Source organism: Chenopodium album, chromosome 8 (genome assembly GCF_948465745.1).
Source record: "Chenopodium album chromosome 8, dcCheAlbu1.1, whole genome shotgun sequence".
Taxonomy (NCBI): Eukaryota; Viridiplantae; Streptophyta; class Magnoliopsida; order Caryophyllales; family Amaranthaceae; genus Chenopodium; species Chenopodium album.
In genome coordinates, this window is record NC_137841.1 from 59,448,953 (window position 1) to 59,470,794 (window position 21,842).

Consider the following 21,842-nt stretch of genomic DNA (forward strand, 5'->3'; position numbering starts at 1 on the left):
AAGCTGCAGTTCGGAAAGACGTTGAACGTGCGTTTGGAGTTCTACAGGCTAGGTTTGCCATATTACGACAACCCTCACTTGCTTTCGACGAAGACATTTTGAGCGACATAATGAAAGCTTGTATCATTATGCACAACATGATTGTCGAGGATGAACGACACAATTACACTCGTGCCGAAGTTTTGAGAAGGTATTACGAAGAAGATCGCCCTCAGCTTCATAGAGCAAGGTCCGGTCCGAGTACAAGTGCCACAGTGAATAACAACGAGCCTTTCGAATTTGACGTTGGCCGACCACCAAACGTTGATTTTGACGCGTATATTCAAAGAAGAATTACCCTACGTGATAGCCAAACCCATTTTTCTTTGAAAGATGATTTAGTTGAGCATATTTGGCAAAAATACGGTCGTAATGAATAAATAGTTTTGTAATCGTTAATTTATTTGGTTTGTATGATTGATGTACGATCATTATGTTCCAATGTTGTAATCGTTAATGTTGTACTAATGAAAAATGAAATTTCGCATAAAATAATGACACAAATAATTAATATTGTACTCATAAATAATTTAATCAATAAAAAAATTTAGTTAAGAATAAATATTATTATTTTATTAAAAAATACATTTTGCAAAAATTAATATTAAAAATAATTAATATTGTACTATTCATAAATAATTTAATCAATACAAAATTTTGTTAACAATAAAATTAAGAAATACTAAATTACAAATTTAATGATGTGTAGGAGAGATAAATATTGGTGGGGTATAGGGTTAAAAATAGGAGAGAGAATGGTGGGGATTATAATTTTTGACCATTGGTGTAGAATAAAAATGACCAAGAAAATGCCCATGGGGAGGAGTAAAAAAGTGGTTAGAGAGAGATTGGGCAACCAAAAAAATGCCCATTAGTGGCAATGCTCTTAATTGATTCAAGTTTATCGCGTATAGACTCCGGCTAAAACTAAAGTGCTTTAATTTCAAAGTGCAGAACTATAGCAACAACGAACTGAAAATGGGTTCTACAACTCCAGCAATAATGAGTAATGTTTATGCATCAACCTCACATTTTCCAATCATCTCTTTCCTTCCATTAAACCCCACTAAATCAATAACACTCTCAAATGTTCATATTCATCAACAAAAACACCATCATTTTCACTCTCTTCACTTGAAAATCCAAAGAAAAAATGTCATCACTGCTTCATTAATCGCTTCCACCAGGTAATTTAGCATATTAATTGATTAATATTGGTTCTATATTATTGGGTTAATTGATTTTTTGTCTCTAAAATTGTAATTAGGAAAATGGAAGAAATCTTGCCTCCACCTCTTGATTCTACTTCAGACCCACCTCTATTGTTTGATGGCACAACAAGGTTCTACTCCTAATTTTCCTTTTTTTTTTTGGATTATTGATTTAATTGTGGTGAGTTTTGATTTTTATTTTGTTTGAAGGTTGTATATTTCATACACTTGCCCATATGCTCAACGGGTTTGGATTACCCGTAATTGTAAGGTAATTTTTCTAATTTTAACCAATACGGAGTAAAATTCTATTTAGAAAGAAACATTTTCTTATTTCCTAAAAAAAAAAAAAAAAAACATTTTCTTTTGTTTGGCCTTTTTTTAAAAAAAAAAAAAAATTTAGGGCTTGTTTGGCATCAATTTTGGTTTTCAGTTTCCTGTTTTTTTGAAAACCAAAAACCAAAAACAGAAAACAAGAAAAAGGTGTTTCCACTTTTCTGTTGTCAGTTTTCAAAATTATCATAATTTTAATAAGTTTATATAATTTTTGATTCATTATGGGACACATATCTTATACTTTTAGAATACAAAAAACCAAAAAACAGAAAACCACATCAATGCCAAACGATTAATTTCTTGTTTTTGTTTGTTTTTTGGGAGAAGGGACTACAAGATAAAATAGAATTGGTGGCCATTGATCTCAAAAACAGGCCTTCGTGGTACAAAGAAAAAGTCTACCCATCAAATAAGGTAATCCTTTTCAAGTCTATTTGCTTTGGAAGGCTAGTCTTTTGTCAATTGGACTATCAATCACCATTACGTGCATTTAGGGTGTCAATTCGGTTAAACAGTTCGGATTTGGGTTGGGTTTGGTTTATCAGTTTCGGGTTATAACGGGTCGGTTTATAACGGGTTGAAAAAATAAGCGGGTCGGTTTGGGTCGGTTTTGAAAATTATTGGGTCAGTTCGGTTTGGAAATTTTAATCGCAGTTTCTATTCGGATCGGGTCCTTATCGGGTCGGGTTCTAGTCGGTTCGGGTCATAATCAATTTGGGTTGAACCGGGTCGGTTTGAAAATGGGTTTAGCCCATTTAATGTGGGTTTCGGTTAAAAACAGTTCGGGTCTTAATCAGGACGGGTCGTAATTGGTTCGGGTCATAATCAGTTTGGGTTTAACTGGGTCGGTTCGAAAATGGGTTTCGGTTCAAAACAGATCGGGTGAAATCGGGTCCAATCATTATCGTTTTAGGTTATAATTAGTTTAGATTGAACTTGGTTGGTTTGAAAACGAGTTTACCCAATTTGAAGCGGGTTTCTAATCAAATCATATCGGGTTAAAATTGAGTCGGATGATTATCGAGTCGAATTAGTCATATAACGGGTAGGAACGAGTCATGTTATAATCAAGTCAAGTCATAAATAAGTTGGGTTTATCGAGTAGTGGGTTGAAACAGATTAGATCATAACATATTGGGTAACAGGTTGTAAATGACTCAGTCATAACGGGTTACGGGTTTTAAACGGTTTGGTCACAACGGGTTACGGGTCGGTCATAACGGGTTACGGATTATAACCGGTTCGGTCACAACGGGTTACGGGTTGGAACGATTTAGGTTTATCGGGTTTTAACGGTTTTCGGTTTAAAACGGGTCGGGTTACTATCGGGTTTAAACGTAATCGGTTTGGGTTGCTTTCAGTTTCGGGTTGTAACGGCTTGGCTTGATAACGGGTCGGGTTAGTAACGATTCACACAAATTCGGTTCAGTTCAGTTTCGGGTTGGAAAAAAATTGGGTCGGGTCAGTTTTCGATTTCCAAAACACGGGTTTTAAACAATTCAGTTCCTTTTCGGATCGGTTCGAAACAGTCGGGTTTAACGGTTCGGGTCAAAAATTGACAGCTCTAGGTGCATCGTAATGCTAGTCTCCTAAATTTGCAAAATTAGTCTAGGGGCTGTGCCATGCACAGATTTTAGTAAAGTTCAATTTATTATGAAGTATTACCTAACAATATATGGAGTACTTGTAATTATTACTCCGTAGTTTTTGAAGACGCTTGTTAATATAACTAATATTTCTCCATTTTATTAAGAATTTATAATCGTAAAATCAATTCATTAATACTCCATCCGTTCTCGAAAGAATGATTCATTTGGCCTAATTTTAGTCCCAAAAAGGATGACCCATTTGTTTTTTCCAGCATCTATTAAAATCTCAAAATTAATTATATATCCTCAAATATTTTTGTCATGTAGCTCCTTCTTCCTATTTTACCCTTGTATTTTTTCAGATCTTTGTGCCATCTCCTCTCTAAATTTCTAAACTTTTTTTCTCTCTCCTGCCACCATTTGTTATTTATTTTCCACAATAATGTAAAAAAGAAAACAAATTCCCTTTATACACCGTTTTAAAAATAAATTCCCCAAACACCGTTCACGTAGGATTGGTGTGGGGTTTTATTTTGGTTCACCATAAACCGCTAATAACAACAGCGGTTTTGGTTTTAGAACTGCTACTCGTATTAGCGGTTTTACAATAGACCACATTTTGAAATAACAGGTTTATTTTCTTTTGAGAAAAAACAAATACCAACCGACAAACCCGCTTTACTTGGGTGTAGGTGTCCTTTTCATAATACTAAGAACAAAAAGCACCGATCCTACTTGGACGGTACATTGGGAATCTATATCTATACTAAAAAGCGTTCCTAAAACATAATATGTGACACGTGTCATCCTTTTAAGCTCTATAAATGTGTCAAGTCATTAATATATGCCACGTGTCATGTATTTTAACAGTATAAATATGCCATGTCACCTCCACAACAAAGAATTAGATTTGACATTTAAAAAATGCTTACAACATGACATGAACTTGAGACCAATAAGTACTACGATACAAGTCTTACCACCTTAGCTAACCATATATTGTGTCAATTTATCCAACAAAATTGTAAAAAGTAGTTAACTTGGATAAGATGATTAGTCCTTAATTGTACTATTTGTTACATATCATAGGATAATTTAACAACTTATATTAAATTTTGTTACATATATTGAATATGGTTCTCTTAATACAAATCTTTATTCAAAATATTACATTTTGAAGATAATTATCTATACATTAAACAAAAAATAATCAAACGTTAACTACAAACTAGCAACTCGGGGCATCGTTCGAGCCATACACTAGTTTATTTTTAAACTAATGTATAATGGGAATTAATTTTTGATCCATATTGAGGGAAATCATTTTTCTTGTATTTTCCCATATATTTGTACTTGCAAATTATTATTGATTTGTGTTTTCCCGCACATTTGTACTTGCAAATGAAGTTTCTTAATACCCGCGAAATCAACCCAAATGGGTCGTTCTTTCGGGAACGGAGAAAGTAATAAACAAAACTACATATGTACTTTGGAGTATGTTTTTTTTTTAATTACTTCCTCCATTTTGAATTACTAGGGTGGCTAACGCGCACAATGCGTTAAAACTTAAAAGTATGAGAAAACTCTTGTGAATTAATCGGTAGGTCTTCAGGTCGTGAAAATAGAATTTACGGTCTTCGGTTTAGCCCTGGTCCAATATCCTTTGAAAACGGTCTTGAATTGGACCGATATTACGGACTATTACGGAGTACATTACAATTTTACCCATGATGATAAGGAAATGGCTAAAATGCCCCCCTACAAGCCAAAAAAACCAGCAAGTGCCAAGTGGAGAGTGAAAAAATTTGAATCCTCTTGCTAAACCAATCCCCCCAAATCCCTACTCCTTATCCCTTTCCCTTAGCTTTCTCAGTGCTGCAACCCGACAACCTCGCCGCACTAAGGGCGTCGGACCACCGCCATCCGCCGCCTTATCACTCGCCGGAACTCTTCCCCACCACCAATTTCAGCTTTTCTCACCTCCAATTTTCAAAGGGATGTTTTTACCCCATTAATTCCGGCAACTTCGCAATTTTGAAAATTAGGGTTCATCCTCATTTGATTAAATCCTTAAAACCCCAGAAAAATTAATGCTCATTTGATTGAAACGTTAAAAACCCAGTAAATTTATCCACAGTTTGAAGCTGATTTGATGCATATTCGCCTCATTATCATGCCCAGGATACCTGTTTTGATGAGCTTGCCTCGATTCAGCTTTGCTCAATGCCGCCCAATTTTCTCTGTCCTTCATGGAACCTGCAACAATGGCGGTTATACCCATATTCCAGCTTCTTCTTCTCTTTCTTTCATTAGCAAAAAAACCCTTTTCAGTTATCCCTTTTCTTCCACCTTTGCAGTTTCTGCTGCTGCGGCTTCTTCAACCAAACCTGTTTCTTCTTCGGATGTTCCGGGTAAAAGGATGTCATTGAAACAAAGGAAAAAATCCCGAAGTGTGACGCCTGAATACATACTGAAGTGTAAACTTGATATGTGTTCAAAGTTTAATAAGCTTGATGATGCTCTGCGCCTTTACGATGCTGCTAGAGTTGATGGTACAGAACTATCTCTTCATCATTACAATGTACTTTTTTATTTGTGTTCTAATCATGCTTTGAATGGTATTAGTGATTGTGGTATTGATAGTTTAGAAAGGGGATTTGAGATATTTAGACAAATGGGTATTGATAGAGTTGTTCCGAATGAGGCTACATTTACTAGTATGGCTAGAATAGCAGCTTGTAAGAAAGACCCGGAAATGGCTTTTGATTTAGTTAAGCGGATGAAGGATAGTGGTAATGTTCCGAAGCTTAGATCATACGCGCCAGCATTGTTTGGGTTTTTAGATAAGGGGGATGCCGATGGGGCGTACAAGGTGGATGCACACATGATAGAGTGTGGGGTAGTGGCTGAGGAGCCTGAGCTTGCTGCTCTTTTGAAGTTGAGTGTGGATGCCAGGAGGGGAGATAAGGTTTATGAGATGTTGCATCGATTGCGAACTAGTGTGAGACAGGTTTCTGAAGAGACTGCTAAGATAGTGGAATGCTGGTTTAAATCTGAGACAGCTAGTGGTGTCGGGGTGGAGAATTGGGACGTGGGCAAGGTGAAGGAAGGTATAATGATGGGTGGAGGTGGGTGGCACGGGCAAGGGTGGCTTGGTAGCGGTAAATGGGGTGTAGTAAAGACCGAGATGGATAAGAAGGGTGTGTGTAGTTCCTGTGGTGAGAAACTTGTGTGCATTGACATTGACCCTAAAGAGACTGAGAATTTTGCTTGTTCATTGAGTTCTTTGGCATGCAAAAAAGAAAAACTGGCTGACTTTTTGAAGTTCCAGCAGTGGCTTCAGAGTAATGGACCTTTTGATGCAGTTGTGGATGGTGCTAATGTTGGCCTTTGCGACTCAGAATCTTTTGACTTTAGGCAGCTTGCTAATGTTGTAAATAGGCTACAACAAATTAGCCCTACAAAGAAATTGCCTCTTGTCATTCTTCATCAGAATCGTATTTATACTGGCCCAGCTGAAACTACTAATATAAAGAGAATGTTGGGGAGCTGGAGGAAGGCTGGTGCCCTTTATGCCACCCCACTAGGTTCAAATGATGACTGGTATTGGTTATACGCTGCTGTTAGATGCAAGTGTTTGTTGCTTACAAATGATGAGATGAGGGACCACTTGTTCCAGCTGCTAGGAAATACTTGTAGCATTTTCCCTCGATGGAAGGAAAAGCATCAGATTAGGATGACAGCCTCAACAAGTGGTCTTGTCCTCCACATGCCTCCACCATATTCAATTGTAACTCAAGAATCTGAAAGTGGTAGTTGGCATATACCTACAGTGACAGGTGATGACCTCAAAATACCTAGACAGTGGCTCTGTGCTACTAGAGCTACTAAGATAAAATCCAAAGTTAAAGCTCAATTGTCCAATTGAGTCATTAAAGGTTGATCACTTCATGGAATCATGGATAGAAACTAATAAAGAGAGAATGATTGAATTCATTTCTAGTGGTTAATATCCTGGGTTTCTGCTTCACAAGGCACAAGCGGTAGTATGTTTGAGATTGATAGCTCATCTTTTTTAAAGTATTCTTTATGATCATATTTTGGGAAAGAAATTCCCTTGGCTTGTATTTGTTACATCTATGAAGTACTTCATATAAAGAAATTATTGTCCTATTTTTTCGAGCACCACTCTAATATGTGACATCACCGACATGACAATGTCAAGAGTGTTATCCTACTTATGTATAAATTCTTCCTTCAAATATATTGTTCCATTTCAGTACAAATTGGCCTCTATAGTGGATTATAAAAATTGTTTAGATATGAATGACAAGTTTGTTTTGAAATCATCAAGGGAACAAAGATACTTGGAGTCTAGGATCTTTGATCATAAATCATGGTTATGGGCACTGTGACTGAATGTTGAAGTAGTTGCTCTGTTATACGTATGATTCTTCCAACATTTATCAAAATGCTTTATCAAAAGCCGGCAAATTTCATGTCATAATCAATAGCAAACCCAATTCTTCCTTCTGACTGTTGTCCAAGTTATAATAGTGAATTTGTCAGTTTCTCTTGTTTAAAATATATCCAATGGGACAAGTTTTGATTATAACAAAAATGTAGTATTAAAAATTTAAAATGGTTTCTTGATGAAGCTATTTCTTCTTACTACCATGGTTGCCATTTAAAATAATGTCAGGTTCCATCATTAGAGTACAAAAATGAAGTTAGAGGTGAGAGCCTTGATTTGATGAAGTTTATTGACAGTCACTTTGAAGGGCCTTCCTTATTCCCCAGTGTAAGCTTTGGAAGATAAATCCTTGCGTTTATTTGCAATTAGGTTTATGTTTCTCTCTATTAGAATAAATTTTATCTTGCAGGATCCTGTGAAGCAGGACTTTGCTGGCGTACTATTTTCTTATATTGACTCATTCCATAAAGCTGTGACTTCTTCTTTCAAGGAGGATGGAGTGAATGCAGAAACTGGTATATTGAAATCTGAACCACGTGTTTTTAAATCATTGTTTATGGCTTTCACTATTTCCCTTGTCATTGACAATTTGACATCAGGTACTGCCTTTGATTACATTGAAGATGCGCTTTCCAAGTTCAATGATGGCCCCTTTTTTCTGGGTCAGTTCAGTCTGGTATGGATTTATGCTTCAAGTTTACTCTTATAATTTGACGCAAATACTTGATGAATGCTCTTCCTCACACTCAATCACTTATAGCAAATATGAGGGTTGCTAAATTAACATCTGAAGAAGCATACTCTTGCAGTCTTGCTATTTACTACGGAATGAACTGTAACCAGATATGAATTTTGTACCTTTGGATAGTTTACAGGGTCAGAATTCTTCATTTGTATTGACTCTTTTAATGACTTCCACCACAGGTTGATATTGCTTATGTCCCATTCTTTGAAAGATACATCCCCTTTTTGAAAGATGTGAGGAGCTATGATATTACAGCCGCGAGACCTAAGATTGCTATGTGGATTCAGGTATATTAAATTATTGATCAAAGACAGTAGTATAATTAAGTTTAGAAAAAAGAGAACGCAAAAGAAAAGCTTCTTATACTCCATTTATTTAAATTTAACTGCCTAGTTTGACTTGTGAAAATTCTGATGGGGATAAAATGTTACTCTTAGAGGTTAATAATTTTCTGTTACAATGTTTTCCTATCATTCTATGGTGGTATTTCATTGGTCATCCTTTACATTGTAGTCCTGGACAAGAAGTTTGAAATAGCTTTTAGAGTCATGCCAGATTTGGGTGAGGTAAGTTTCAAGCTAGGTATGGGTTGGGTCCATTTGGGTGCAGGTCATATTCGGGTAAAGTGAATTTTGGTCCAGATTTGGGTTGAGTCTAGTTCGGGTCATCTAGTTTCGGGTACGGGTAGTGTCTTTTTTGGGTATGGGTCGCATTGGGTCGGGTATTGTTTGCCTGGTCTACAAGCAGCCAGAGGTTAAACTGGCAACTTGGCAAGAGGCTCACCACCAACTGAACTCTGAGGCACTAACCTTGCTAACTTCTTCACTTGTATCTGTGCAAACAATCATTATATTTATCTCACATTCACAGTAGTTACTAGTTACTTAGTTAGAGTAGTATCTTGCTGCATTTCCTGGAGCTTCGTAGCATTCCTTTCTTTCCATATAAGTATGCTCGGATACTGTTATTCTGTGCACACTATGGTCACCTAAATCTTACAATGCCAGTCACCAGGGTTTCTTTAAATACTAAGTCAGTTGAGGATATAACTCCAATTCACCCCTGAGCAGTTCTTTCATCTTCCTTGTCACACAGACTACTTTTAATCTTTGCCTTCCAAATAAACATATTATCACAAGTAGAAAGTTTGCCTAAAATTGCTGGCCAGGTAATGAAGTTACATTTGGGAGGTGTAGGAATGCAGGATTGTTGCAAATCATTTTACTCCCAAGGAACTAATCATGATATATTCATCTCTTTTTTAGGATATGCTTATTGAGAACAGTTGTAGGCCTTGTTTCTGTAAGAGATGAATGAGCTGCACTCTGAATTTTCCTTACCATTAATGAAGCCTGTCTAGGCACAATCATAGTAACAACTAACAAGGTCCCTGTCCTTCACATAATACTCATGAATCCATTTCAACCATACCTTTGAATTCACAGTTTTTATTTGTTTTTAACAAAAGAGGCAGGCAGGTAGCAACCCCCCCGTCCCCCCCCCCCCCCCCCGGCATCAACCAAAAAAAAAGAGTAACCTGATTTGTGAAGGGACGCAAACTGATTGTATAAAAAAATCTGGGTAGTAAGGTGATTAAACTATTTGCAGGACCTCCATTTTCTGTACGAAATATTTTGGATGAATTTATTTCATTTTTCTGTTGGGAAGGCTATCTAAGCTATTTTCTTCACTATTTGGCCAATAAGAGAACCCTTATTCTAACCTCTTTTATACTTCGTGTGTACTCCATCAATTGTTATTACGAAGTATAAATTAGCCTTTATGTGTTTCTAGAAACTCCTGTACCTGTTAAACTGTTACATTAATCTATTAAATCAAGGCATAAAGTGTGTGGTAGGTAATTATTTAGCTAAATAATACATCTACATTACTGTTGCATTTTTGCATCTGTTACTTTAGGTTCCAGTCATCTGTGATAGACTCAAATCAGTAACACAACAAAACCAATATAACAGCAATGCTGTACTAGGCTGGTTGTCGGACTTGTAATTTCTGATTTTTAATTAGTGAATTAATAAAGATGGAAGCTTTAATGTTGATTGATAATGGTGGAGGGGTTAGAAAATTATAGGGTTAATAGCTGTAGGCTATAACTCTCTAATAATGGCTTGACGCCATTACTCTCTCTAGGTTTCCCTAATACAATTTTCTGCCCACTGCTTCTCTCCCCCCACCCCCCCCCCCCCCCCCCCCCTTTTCTCTATTTATACTAAAGCTTAAGACTAACCTAGTAGTACTAGACTAGACTACCATTATTGCCCCTCCTTAGGTTAGTCTATTACGTCATCTTATGACGTTTAAGAACAGAAAAATTCCCAGATTCAAGACATATTAAGCCTATTTGTGCTGCTTCCTGTGAGTTCTTAAGCAACCCTTCACTACAAGCTAACAATACCAGTGGTTAATGTGGCTATGTGCTCATGAAACAGACCAAATTTCAGTTCATTTCTTGTATTATTCAAAACATGTGGACCAGTAGCTTGGAACGATTTTGGTGCTTAGTGATGATTCAAACATTGTGGATATTTCAAGAAAAACTCTGCTTATATTTTGCAAAGGGTTGAATAACGTAATAAAGTAGTCTTTAAATTTTTATTCCAAATAAAAGTGTCTTGCAAGCTGTTCAAGCTGAACAATTCTGTGTGATAATGTCGCAGGAGATGGATAAAATAGAGGGCTATAAGCAAACACAAACTGATCCAAAGTTGCTTGTTGAAAGTTACAAGAAACGTTTCTTGGTAATGATTACACTTTTATCAACTCGTATATATTTTTATGCATGTATTTTTCATACATTATGTTTTATACTCTGTAGCACATAATTTTCGAACAACTTTATATGATACTTGCAGACCAAGCTTTGACGAGAGGACGAAGCTAAGCTACGGAAAGCTTGTTATTAAAGCTTGTTATTTTATTTATAGAAGGTGATAATTGTATCGATAGATTACATGTGAAATGGATTAGTCCTCTAAACTCAAATAACTGGGGTAGTTGTCAGCTTAATAAGCCATGCTTGTTAGCACGAGGAATGCCCTTATATTTTCTGATGCTTCCTGTATATTCTCAGTGAAAGCTTTAGCACTTTTACTTTTCAAACTGTGATGTATTATAGCTTTTACTAATATAATACAAGTAATAGCATTTCTTGGTAAACTGTATGAAGTGTTTCCCAGTGATTGCAATATCTTTACCAGAAATATACGAAGTATCAGATAAGTAATATCCAAACTAAATTTTTTGGTATCATTTTGAAACTTTGAGTAGATGACATTCATGACAACCAGCTTGATAAATTCCGTTTTGCCTATTTACTTGAAGAAATTTAGGATTATTGAGGGCAAACCATCCCCAGTACTCTCCTTTCAATATGCCATGCCATCTACACTCAAAATGCAATCAGTAATCATGCAAAATATGCTTCAATCAATGCAATTCAATCTTAGCTTCAAGAATTGTGCTAAAAGTAATACAATGTTTCTTATAACTTGTACAAATTATACAATAGGTAGGACTAATAAAGGTGGGTACATATAGGCCCATGTGCCATGCTAGCATAGTTTGAGCTCAAATGGGGTGTACTTAGAATCGGCCTAGTAATAGTTGTTGGGCTTAGAACGAGCCTATTAATAGTTGTACAATGCCAAGACTCGGGTCATGTGCCATGCACGTTGAGTTATACCAGCACATTCCCTCATTAATTTTTAATAAGAGGGATCACATACGGAACATCTTATGTGTTTGTGCTAAATATTAAAAATGATGTCCATGCACGACTCATGTCTTGCCGACATACGTTTTATGCCATACTAGACTTTGCATGAGCTTGTTTTGTATTGGACTATTTTCTTATCAGGCTTGATCAACTTTGTATCAATTTGAACTATGTCCACTTTTAAGTACTTGAATTACACTCTTTTTTCTCACTATGATCCTTTTTTTTTTGTAAGAAGAAAAGCCTCATTTGAGGGGAGCACAATAATCCAATTGAGTCCCAAATAAAACATAGGCAAGTTGCATGTACTTGTACCTAAATTTTTTTTTGCTAATATCAGTAATTAATTAATTAAATCACACTTTCACAGTTGCTAATTTTTATCCTATATTTAAAACTAGCATGCCACATCAACTAGCAACCAAGTCAAGTGGGTTAACAAAGTTATTTCCGTACCTCTATTATCATCCTTCAAATTTCAACAAAATCACAAAATCATTCAATTCAACTCATAAAAAATTTCCCTTTTCCAAATTTAGCAAATCCAACTTAATCAAATTTCTCCCTATAAACCCACCTAATTTCCATAAAAATATCTCTACATAAATCTCACAACTTTTTCCAATTTTTTTATTTCCATTTATTTATTTATTAAATTCCCAAAAAAAAAAAAAAAATTAAAAATGCCACCTTTACAACTACTTCTCCGGCGCACAATAGCCACCGCCGGCGGTGCAAACCCACCATTAATTCTCTCTCCTACGGCATCAATGGCGAAGCAATCAATCCCAAGCACCATTGTTTATTCCTCAAAGAGGAGCACGTTAGCAAAAAAGAGGGGCGCGTGTTATGGAGTTGCGTGTGCGCACGTTAAGGGGTTAACTACAACCACTACAAAAATAAAGCAAATGATAACATACAACATCCCTAACAACATTAATAGGAAAAGGGTATTTATGCTTTCTTCTTCATCTTCCTCTTCTTCTCCAATTTCAGAGGAGAGAGAATCTAAGAGTAGTGAAGAAGAAGAAAAGGGGGGTGATAGATTTACTAGGGTTTCTGATTTTGGGGTTGGTTCGTTTGGGTCTGAAATGGGTTTCAAGGATAAGCGAAACGATGATGATTTGAATCGAAACGGTGTCGTTTTGTCTACAGAGAAAGATCAGGAGGAAAAGGGGGATGCTTGTTCTTCTACCAAATTGCTTACATTGCCTACTGTTCTAACCCTTGCTCGTGTTGCTGCCATTCCTGTTTTTATTGGAAGTATGATGATTTATTTTTGATTTTTGGTTTTTGTTAATCTGATGGGGTTTTTGATTTGTTGTGGAATTAATTTGTTTGTTGGTTTCGGGGATTGGGATTGATCTGATTTGAATTGGGTTTTGTGGGTTTTCATTGAATTGTTGTAATATAATCTTGTAATGTAGAACTTTGATGGGTTTTTGTGATATTGTTGATTTTGGATTATGATGCTTAATTTGGGTGTTTTTATTTATGTTTGTCGATTGGTTTGTTTTCATTATGAATTTTTCTAGTTTTGTGAGCTAGAAATGCAAAAAAGGTTGTGTATTTTTGGTGGGAGTTTAGGTTGTTTATGTTAAAGTTGAACTAAATACTGATTTTTTTGGGGGATAGAGTAAATCTTAAGCCTTTGTCTTGTGTTGGGTGATTTATCTCTTGTTATTGCTAAGATATTTTGTTGATTTTTCATGGTGGAATTTTTTACTCTTTAGGAAAGTGCCATGCTTTTTTTACTTGTAAGGAACTAGGAATTACTTACAAAATAAATCTGAATTGATCTTATTGGCAGATAGGTACCCATATCTTGGACTCTCCCCGTCCTTCCTTGGGTTTTGGATGCTTATTTTGTTGCTCGTCAATAGCTGTAGAATGTTTAGACTCTTGAAGTTAATTTACATCTTCTGTTTGTAGAATAAAGAGTTGCTCTTGCTTTTTTCTCATTAGTATCGGAGCTATTCCTAGATTGTTGTATTTGCACTGATGCTGTGCAGTTTATTTTATCACAACTCGAATACTAAAGCAGTAATACAAAGGTTGTTTTTTATGGTGATAATTCTGCTCATCGATAATTGCTAACATTTAGGCTTCTGTTACCAGCATTTTACGTGAATAGTTGGTGGGGAGCTGCTGCCACGACCAGTTTATTTGTTGCTGCAGCAATCACAGATTGGCTTGATGGCTACCTTGCCAGAAAGGTATTTATAGAATAAAGTTATATGCTGAGATGAATTTGTTTACTTCCCTCGCTTATTGTTATACTTGGGCGATTTCTTTCAGATGCGTCTAGGTACGGCATTTGGTGCTTTTCTGGATCCTGTGGCTGATAAGGTACTGCCTATAGGAAAAACCTTTGTAATGTTGTTGATAGTTGAAGTATTTTCTTAGTAATTTATTGATTCATCTTCTTGGTTGATGCAGCTTATGGTCGCTGCAACATTGGTCTTATTATGTAGCAAACCACCTGAAATTGCCTTATTTGGAGATATTCCTTGGCTATTTCCAGTACCAGCCATTGCAATTATTGGGAGAGAGGTTTATTTGCATGCCCTTTGCTTCAAAATTCTCAATTTTTACAAATAATTTATGTGATGTAGTTGATTCTACCTATGTTACTCGGACTCTTCATTTTACCTCAAGTACCGTGTCGGACCCTGGACACTCGGACATGGGTATGACACTTGGACACTTCATTTTAGTTCAAAATCATAGAATTTTTTTCACAAAATAGCCGAGTCGGACGCTTGGACTCGTACCAGTGTCAAACATGGGTACCCGACTCCGAGTAACATAGGATTCTACCTTATGCTTGTGTGTTCTGTTGACAAGGCTGAGTTGAATATTGGGAACCCATACCATGCTTTTAAAGCCAAGCATTTGTTTATTTGAATTAATGTACTCTGAACTGTCTAACCTGAAGTTCCTTGAAAATCTTAGCTGATGATTTGATGATAAACTAACAATTTAGTGTTGTATGGAACACAGTATGGTAAATTGAATGGGTATGAAATCATAGTTCATGGATAGGAAAATAAAAAGAGGGTGGGGGAGGGGGGGAGGTTATGGTGAGCAAGTTATTTAGAGTCAAAGGCTTAGGCACATTCCCTGTGTATATATTGCATTCCCCAAACACAAAGGCCTTTACAATTTGTGCAATTGTTCTAGTATATGATCTAAGTACTTTGCTGACAGCAATTGAACTCTTTATTAGCTTCTTTATTTTACACCTTTGTTGACAGTAGTATCCTTTATAAATTAGAATGGCCGCTCTGTTGTGATTTGTGACTTTGTTTACTGGCACAAAAAAAATAAATTATTTCCATACTCTTCTATCCTTTGATTCTGATCCAAAGCAGTTACTTGATTAAACTCCTTAAGTTCCATTATAAACTTTGTTAGTATTTTGGGTTGTCCTAAAATATACTTCACATTTTCTTTTGTAAGAAGTTGATTATTTTGAATTTTAGTATTTCCTCTTTTCTCACCATCCCATCAATTGTATTTCTTTCTTATTCTTAACACTATCTCTCTTTCTTATTCAACCTTTACACTACACTCAACAGCTATTCTTAATCTTTGTGCCCAGTCCTTATGTGAGGTCTATTATAGGACACAGGGATCATTGCAGTTTCAGTTGGGTTTCTTGCTTCAAAGAAAATTACTGGGGCAGGGTATAGTTTTTTATCCTCGCAAAGTTTGACTTTTGTGATCCAAGTTTTATAAGTGTTACAAGTATCATTACTATTGTTCTATATTTTTCTGAAATTAATGATTTGTAATGAAAAAAAGTCATTGCTCAAGTATATCCTGAAAGACAATAAAAAGTTTAAAGGTTCACTAGTTTGCAAACTGAACATCAATCAATTATAATCAATCAAAAAATTGGCCATCAAATTACAATTTTAGGAATCCAGCTCTTTTCTAGTCAAATACTGGTAGGAAACATCCATGAAGCAACTTTACTTAAAATCATATTGTTGAAATTCTGTGAAGAGAAAGAATACATGTGGGAATCAAATAGGATGGTAAAAAAGACTGAAGGAGGAGAAGGAAGGGAAGATTGGGGTGTGTAGTTGCTTGCATTTGACAAATATTTGTGTTTATACAACCTGTCTGCATTGAAATGTGCTGAATTGTATTCAATATCACCATTTCCATGCCAGGACAAGGCACTCTGTGCTCTATTTGTATTTAACAGCCAAGGGAATAATGCGCATAGTGAAGCAAATCTCATCTATTTGGATTATTCTGTTACTTTGAAAATATATGCCAACAATTATGGTTTCTATGTTTTGTGGAGGCTCCTGTAAATGATTGCTAGTATTTAATCGTATCTGTGTCTTACTATTACTAGTTTTACTTTCTAGGAGAGATTGGGTAACTTTGGTTGACCGATGAATAATGCTTCAATTGGTGGTCATAATTATGGTCATAGCAAGCTGAAAAAGTGAAAGTGAGAGGGAAGGATGGTTGTTCAACTTCTTGGTCACCAATTAAACACCCTTTGTGATGTATGGTTGAACCTGTCTTTAATAAGAAATTTTGATCACATGCTTGTATCCTTTTATTTGGCTATGCTTCTACTCACATCTACTCTATTCCATTTTTTGCAACCCCCCTTTATTTACTTTTTCCTCCATCTATAAAATTTATACCTTACTCTCTCTTTATGTACCTGTTTCTTACAAATCACCTTTTTCATATACCCTCTTGTTTTTTTCAAAATTTTCTTAATATATGTATCTACCATAACTATGAACAACAAAGTAAACATAGGTAGTCTCTTTATGTACAGTTATATGTTTTATCTTGGCTCTATGATTTACCCCATTCTCGAGTTTTTGTTGATTGTTTTTTTCCTTCATAATTAAGTAGGCAGTTGCATTTTCAGTGCCTTATATATTACACACTCCAAAAATTGCTTTTGCTTCATGGATAACTTATAGTACCCCCTTCATCAGGGTTGGCACGGATATTAAGAATAATTGCTCAATGTCGAATAAATATTGATAGAGGGAAGATAGAGAAATCAAGAGATTGTGTTGAAAAGAAGATTGTTAGGATGGAGGGAGAAAAGGAATGTGGAGTTTTCTGTAGGATATGCCAAATGGATAGTGTGAAGTTAAATTTTGGATGGAGGATGAGCTATTTTTTTTATAGAGCAGAGACTAAATATAATGATTTTTTTTTTTTTTTTTTTTTCCCTGATGATTAGTATATGTGTTATGCTTTGTGATTTAATTACTTTTGCATGTTCTTCAAATTTAATCATCTAGTTAACAAGCAAGCATCTCGCTACTAGCATTATTCATATTCTATATCTGTTGACTACCTAATTTTTCTTAATTTTTGTACTCTTTCTAGATAACCATGTCTGCAGTTAGGGAATGGGCTGCCTCTCAAGATGCTAAGCTTCTGCAGGTTTGATAATCTTTTGACTTTGCTCATCTGTTGAATACATGGATTTTTATACAGTGAACTGATATTATATGATCATATGATTGTCACTCTTCCTAGGCTGTTGCTGTAAATAATTTAGGAAAGTGGAAGACTGCAACACAGATGACTGCACTTACTTTTATCTTGGCTACTCGAGACAGCAGGTATTTTCTTGCTTGAGTTGCTTCTATTTTATATATTCAAGTTAAAAGATACACGCTACGCGTGTACGGTATAAGAAATTAGATGGAAAAAAGATAATCGACTCAAGAGTGGACGAGTGGTTTCATTTTTTATGGGGAGTGAGAGAACAGTTGAAGATATAAAATATTGTGGAGAAAAGGGAGCGGTTATTATAGGGACATAGATAGGGTAGTTATGATAATCCTTTTTAATTTTTTTTTTTAATAATTCTTAATTTTAATTGTAAGAAAAATAAAGTAAATTTACAACTTGACAGGTAATTTGGGGATAATGAAATTTATCACTCAAAATACCCTTTCACTTTATATATAGGATATATATATAGTTTATGTTCTAACTGTCATATTTCTGCAGTTTTGCTGCTAGTCAAGGGGCTCTAGCAACTTCTGGTGTTGCTCTGCTCTATATATCAGCTGGGCTTGCAGTATGGTCACTAGTAGTATATATGAAGAAAATTTGGAAGGTGTTAATGAGATAAATAGTAATACGTCCATTGCTGCCTCTTTGGTAAGTTCTACACAGTTATGTGGATCTGAATTGGTCGGTTTGTTGCTAGAGACATCCGGACTTGAGATGATGGATCCCCATCTTCGTGATGCTGAGAATGAAAGATACTGTGCTCCTCTGTATAATGCATTCTGCTGAATAATCTTCGGCCGAGTAATTGAAATCGCTTTTTGCGGGAATTCTTGTTCATATTAGTGGAGTTTTTGGGGGATTCGTCACGGATTGATTTTGAAACTATAACACAAGCCTAATCCCAGTATATTATTTTATTACCTGGAGATTCTTACAGCAACAAGCACTGGTTCGGATGGTGATAGGCAAGGGTTATTAGTTCTTGTTTGATGGTAGTAATTTTTTATGATATTATTTGTTGAACTTCAAAGATACAAACCTGTAATATACTTATATGCTGACTGAACAAAGCATGAGCAGCTTTGTCTTATAGAGTTTTCAACTTTGTCATATGTTACTTCCTTTGTTCCTTTTTGTATGCTTCACTATTACATTTACTACCTCCGTTACAGGTTATGTGCAACGATTAGATATTTTCCCTCTCTGTTTTATGTCAAATCGTTGCACATAACATGTAACGGAGGTAGTATTTGTCCTCTCTTTTCAATTATTGGTCTCCTTTCGATTTTTGGATAACGTACAATCTTCTCGGTTCACCTTTCTTTGCTTTACTTGATATCTTTTCTCCTTACTTCACTCTTTCGTCTTTGAATCTACGAGTATTAAGTTTATTTCTTGATCTCTAGGGTATATCTACCTTCTCCATGCTTCCCTTCCATATCGGAATTGTACTTTTTCTTACCTTTTCAGATACCTTTCCCTCTTCTCGTGCAATCAGTATTTTGTCAAGTTGGATTGGTAAATCGTCTATTTTTTGGGAGTAAGATTCTCATATCTACAAAACCGACGGCAAACTGTGTTACTAAACCATTGATACTCATATCCTTGGAGGTACATGGTACATTGACATAATATAATTAAAAATTATTGAGTGAGAACCATCCATGAATTTTATTCTACTCTCAGAAGTTTCTAATAGAGAACGACACAAAACTAGTTTGTAATGCCATTTTAATCACTTATTTAACAAACATGATAAAGGTAAGTTCATTATACATTTCCACACTTTTTGCTTACTCTCTCGTTAATATTTAGTTGTAAAACACACTGTAAGTGGTCGTTTGAATAACATAGGAAATTCAATTTTATGAAAATTAAATTATGTTATAATCAAATTCATAGGAATTTTTTAAAGCTGTTAGATTAGTAATAGGGTGCGTAACTCTCTACGTTAATTTCTATTTTGGCAAAATTCATATTTTATATATATATATATATATATATATATATATATATATATATATATATATAGGGGGAGACTCTCGTGAGAATTTTTCTTATGTGAGAACACTCTTTATGTTCTAAATTTTAAATCTAATGTTCTAAACTTTTCCTTAGGTGTTCTAAATTAAATCAAATGTTCTAATTTAGTACTCACATGTTCTAAACCATAAATTAGTTAAGTTTAATATCATAAATTTTAAATAACTTGTTCCAAAATTTTAACTTATATGTTCTAAATTTTAAAATGTGTGTTCTAAGATTTTTAATTATATGTTCCAGATTTTAAAGCGTATGTTCTATTTTTTTACTCATATGTTCTAAATTTTTTACTCACGCTTTCTATATTCTATATCAGTTTGTTCTAAATTTTTATTCACATGTTCATAATCTTAAATTAGATGTTCTAAATTTTACTCATATGTTTAAAATTTCATAAAGCATATTTTATAAATTTTTAATCACTTGTTCTAATTCTTAAATCAAATGTTCTAAACATATTACTCACATAGATGTTCTAAATTATTACTCAGATGTTCTAAATTTTAATTTCAGACACATGTTCTAAATTTTTATTCGTATGTTCTAAACTTTTACTCACATGTTCTAAATTTAAAATCAATTCTCATATAAGTATGAATTCTCACATATGAACCTATTCTCACCGGATCCCTCCCCTATATATATATATAGACAACACAATTGCCTATCTGCATCTCCCTCTTATATTCTCCCTTTCCCCTTACTTTATAATACGTTATCAGCACCATTACTTTACCTACCAAAAGTCGGAGGAAACCATAGTCAAATAATATAACAAAGGATCATAATCATCTATGTAAGTTTTTTTTTATAGACAATTTTACATAGATTCTTACCAATCTTGATGAATCATGCTGCATATGCCGCATAAGGGGGTCGGGTCTTGTTATGGACAATCACGTAAACACACTGATTCATACTTACATATTTATATTTTTAGATTTTTTAAATATAAGATCATGCATATGTTGGTACGTCCCTAATTTTGATATCATATGATATAATGTTAATCAATAAGTATTACAAGTCTCTTTGGTTGATTAATAAACTCTTACATTTTGTTATGTCAAACCTTTATGTGAGTTTCCCCAACTTAGTTTTATGTCATTTTTTCCGAGAGTAATAGCATTCATATTTCCATTGTATTTTACTTCATATAATAGGAGAATGTTAGACTTTATAATTTGATTACCACTAGTTATTGCATTGGTAATTTCTACTAAATTTTATATTATAATGGTTGCTACTGATTTTATTATCATGACTTTGTTTTAGTGCTGCAACATTTTTATTTTGATCTGTGCATTACTCTTGATTAGTGTTTGGCTAGTTTGCTTGATTAAGTATATATGATTATCATACATATTGATATATGATCTTAATATTAGGAAGCTTTATATTATGCATCATTTGGTTATAATAGTACTGCTTAATTTTATTTTGCCAATACATGTTAATGCCTTTTATTATCAACTATTATACTTTGATATGTATATGTTTGATATTTTATTTGATCTAATTTTGAACTATATGTTGTATAGTGAAAAATGTCGAATCTTGCCAAGCTTGAATTTGTGGCCCTTGATATTACTGGAAAGAACTATTTATCATGGGTGTTAGATGTTGAAATACACCTAGATTCTAAAGGGCTTGGTGAAACAATCAAAGAAGCTAATGAGGCAACACCTCAAGATAAGGCTAAGACCATGATATTCCTTCGCCATCACCTCCATGAAGGACTTAAAAATGAAGATTTAAGTGTGAAAGACCCACAAATCCTTTAGAGTAATCTTAAGGAAAGGTATGACCACCAAAAAACAGTGATACTCCCTAGAGCTTGTTATGAATGGTTGAATATGAGATTACAAGATTTTAAATCTGTTAGTGAATATAACTCAGCTATGTTTAAAATAACTTCTCAATTGAAATTATGTGGAGAAAATATTACTGATGTAGAAATGCTTGAAAAGACATACTCCACTTTCCATGCTAATAATATTATCCTGCAGACACAATATAGAGAAAAAGGCTTTCAAAAATATTCTGAATTAGTATCTTGTCTTCTTGTGGCTGAGCAAAATAATGAGCTGTTAATGAAAAATCATGAATCACGTCCTATTGACTCTACTCCATTCCCTGAAGCGAATGT

At 34.7% G+C, this 21,842-nt stretch overlaps 2 protein-coding genes and 1 pseudogene across 2 annotated transcripts; all 3 read left to right on the top strand.

Moving 5' to 3' along the window:
* Positions 1 to 903: 903 nt before the first annotated feature.
* On the top strand, positions 904 to 11,576 carry LOC145641907 (glutathione S-transferase L3-like). Its single transcript, XM_081692938.1, has 10 exons — positions 904 to 1,226; positions 1,307 to 1,381; positions 1,461 to 1,521; positions 1,914 to 2,000; positions 7,878 to 7,976; positions 8,059 to 8,164; positions 8,249 to 8,325; positions 8,574 to 8,681; positions 11,073 to 11,153; positions 11,268 to 11,576. Exons 1-10 carry the CDS (start codon positions 1,018 to 1,020, stop codon positions 11,277 to 11,279), a joined length of 915 nt encoding a protein of 304 aa, XP_081549064.1. The 5' UTR covers positions 904 to 1,017; the 3' UTR covers positions 11,280 to 11,576.
* Positions 4,970 to 7,363, top strand: LOC145641906 (proteinaceous RNase P 1, chloroplastic/mitochondrial pseudogene; annotated as a pseudogene).
* Positions 11,577 to 12,563: 987 nt separating the features above from the next.
* LOC145641909 (CDP-diacylglycerol--glycerol-3-phosphate 3-phosphatidyltransferase 2-like) lies at positions 12,564 to 18,780 on the top strand. Its single transcript, XM_081692939.1, has 7 exons — positions 12,564 to 13,393; positions 14,249 to 14,346; positions 14,429 to 14,479; positions 14,570 to 14,683; positions 17,513 to 17,569; positions 17,666 to 17,751; positions 18,146 to 18,780. The coding sequence occupies exons 1-7, from the start codon at positions 12,814 to 12,816 to the stop codon at positions 18,267 to 18,269; spliced, it is 1,110 nt and encodes a 369-aa protein (XP_081549065.1). The 5' UTR covers positions 12,564 to 12,813; the 3' UTR covers positions 18,270 to 18,780.
* Positions 18,781 to 21,842: the final 3,062 nt, after the last annotated feature.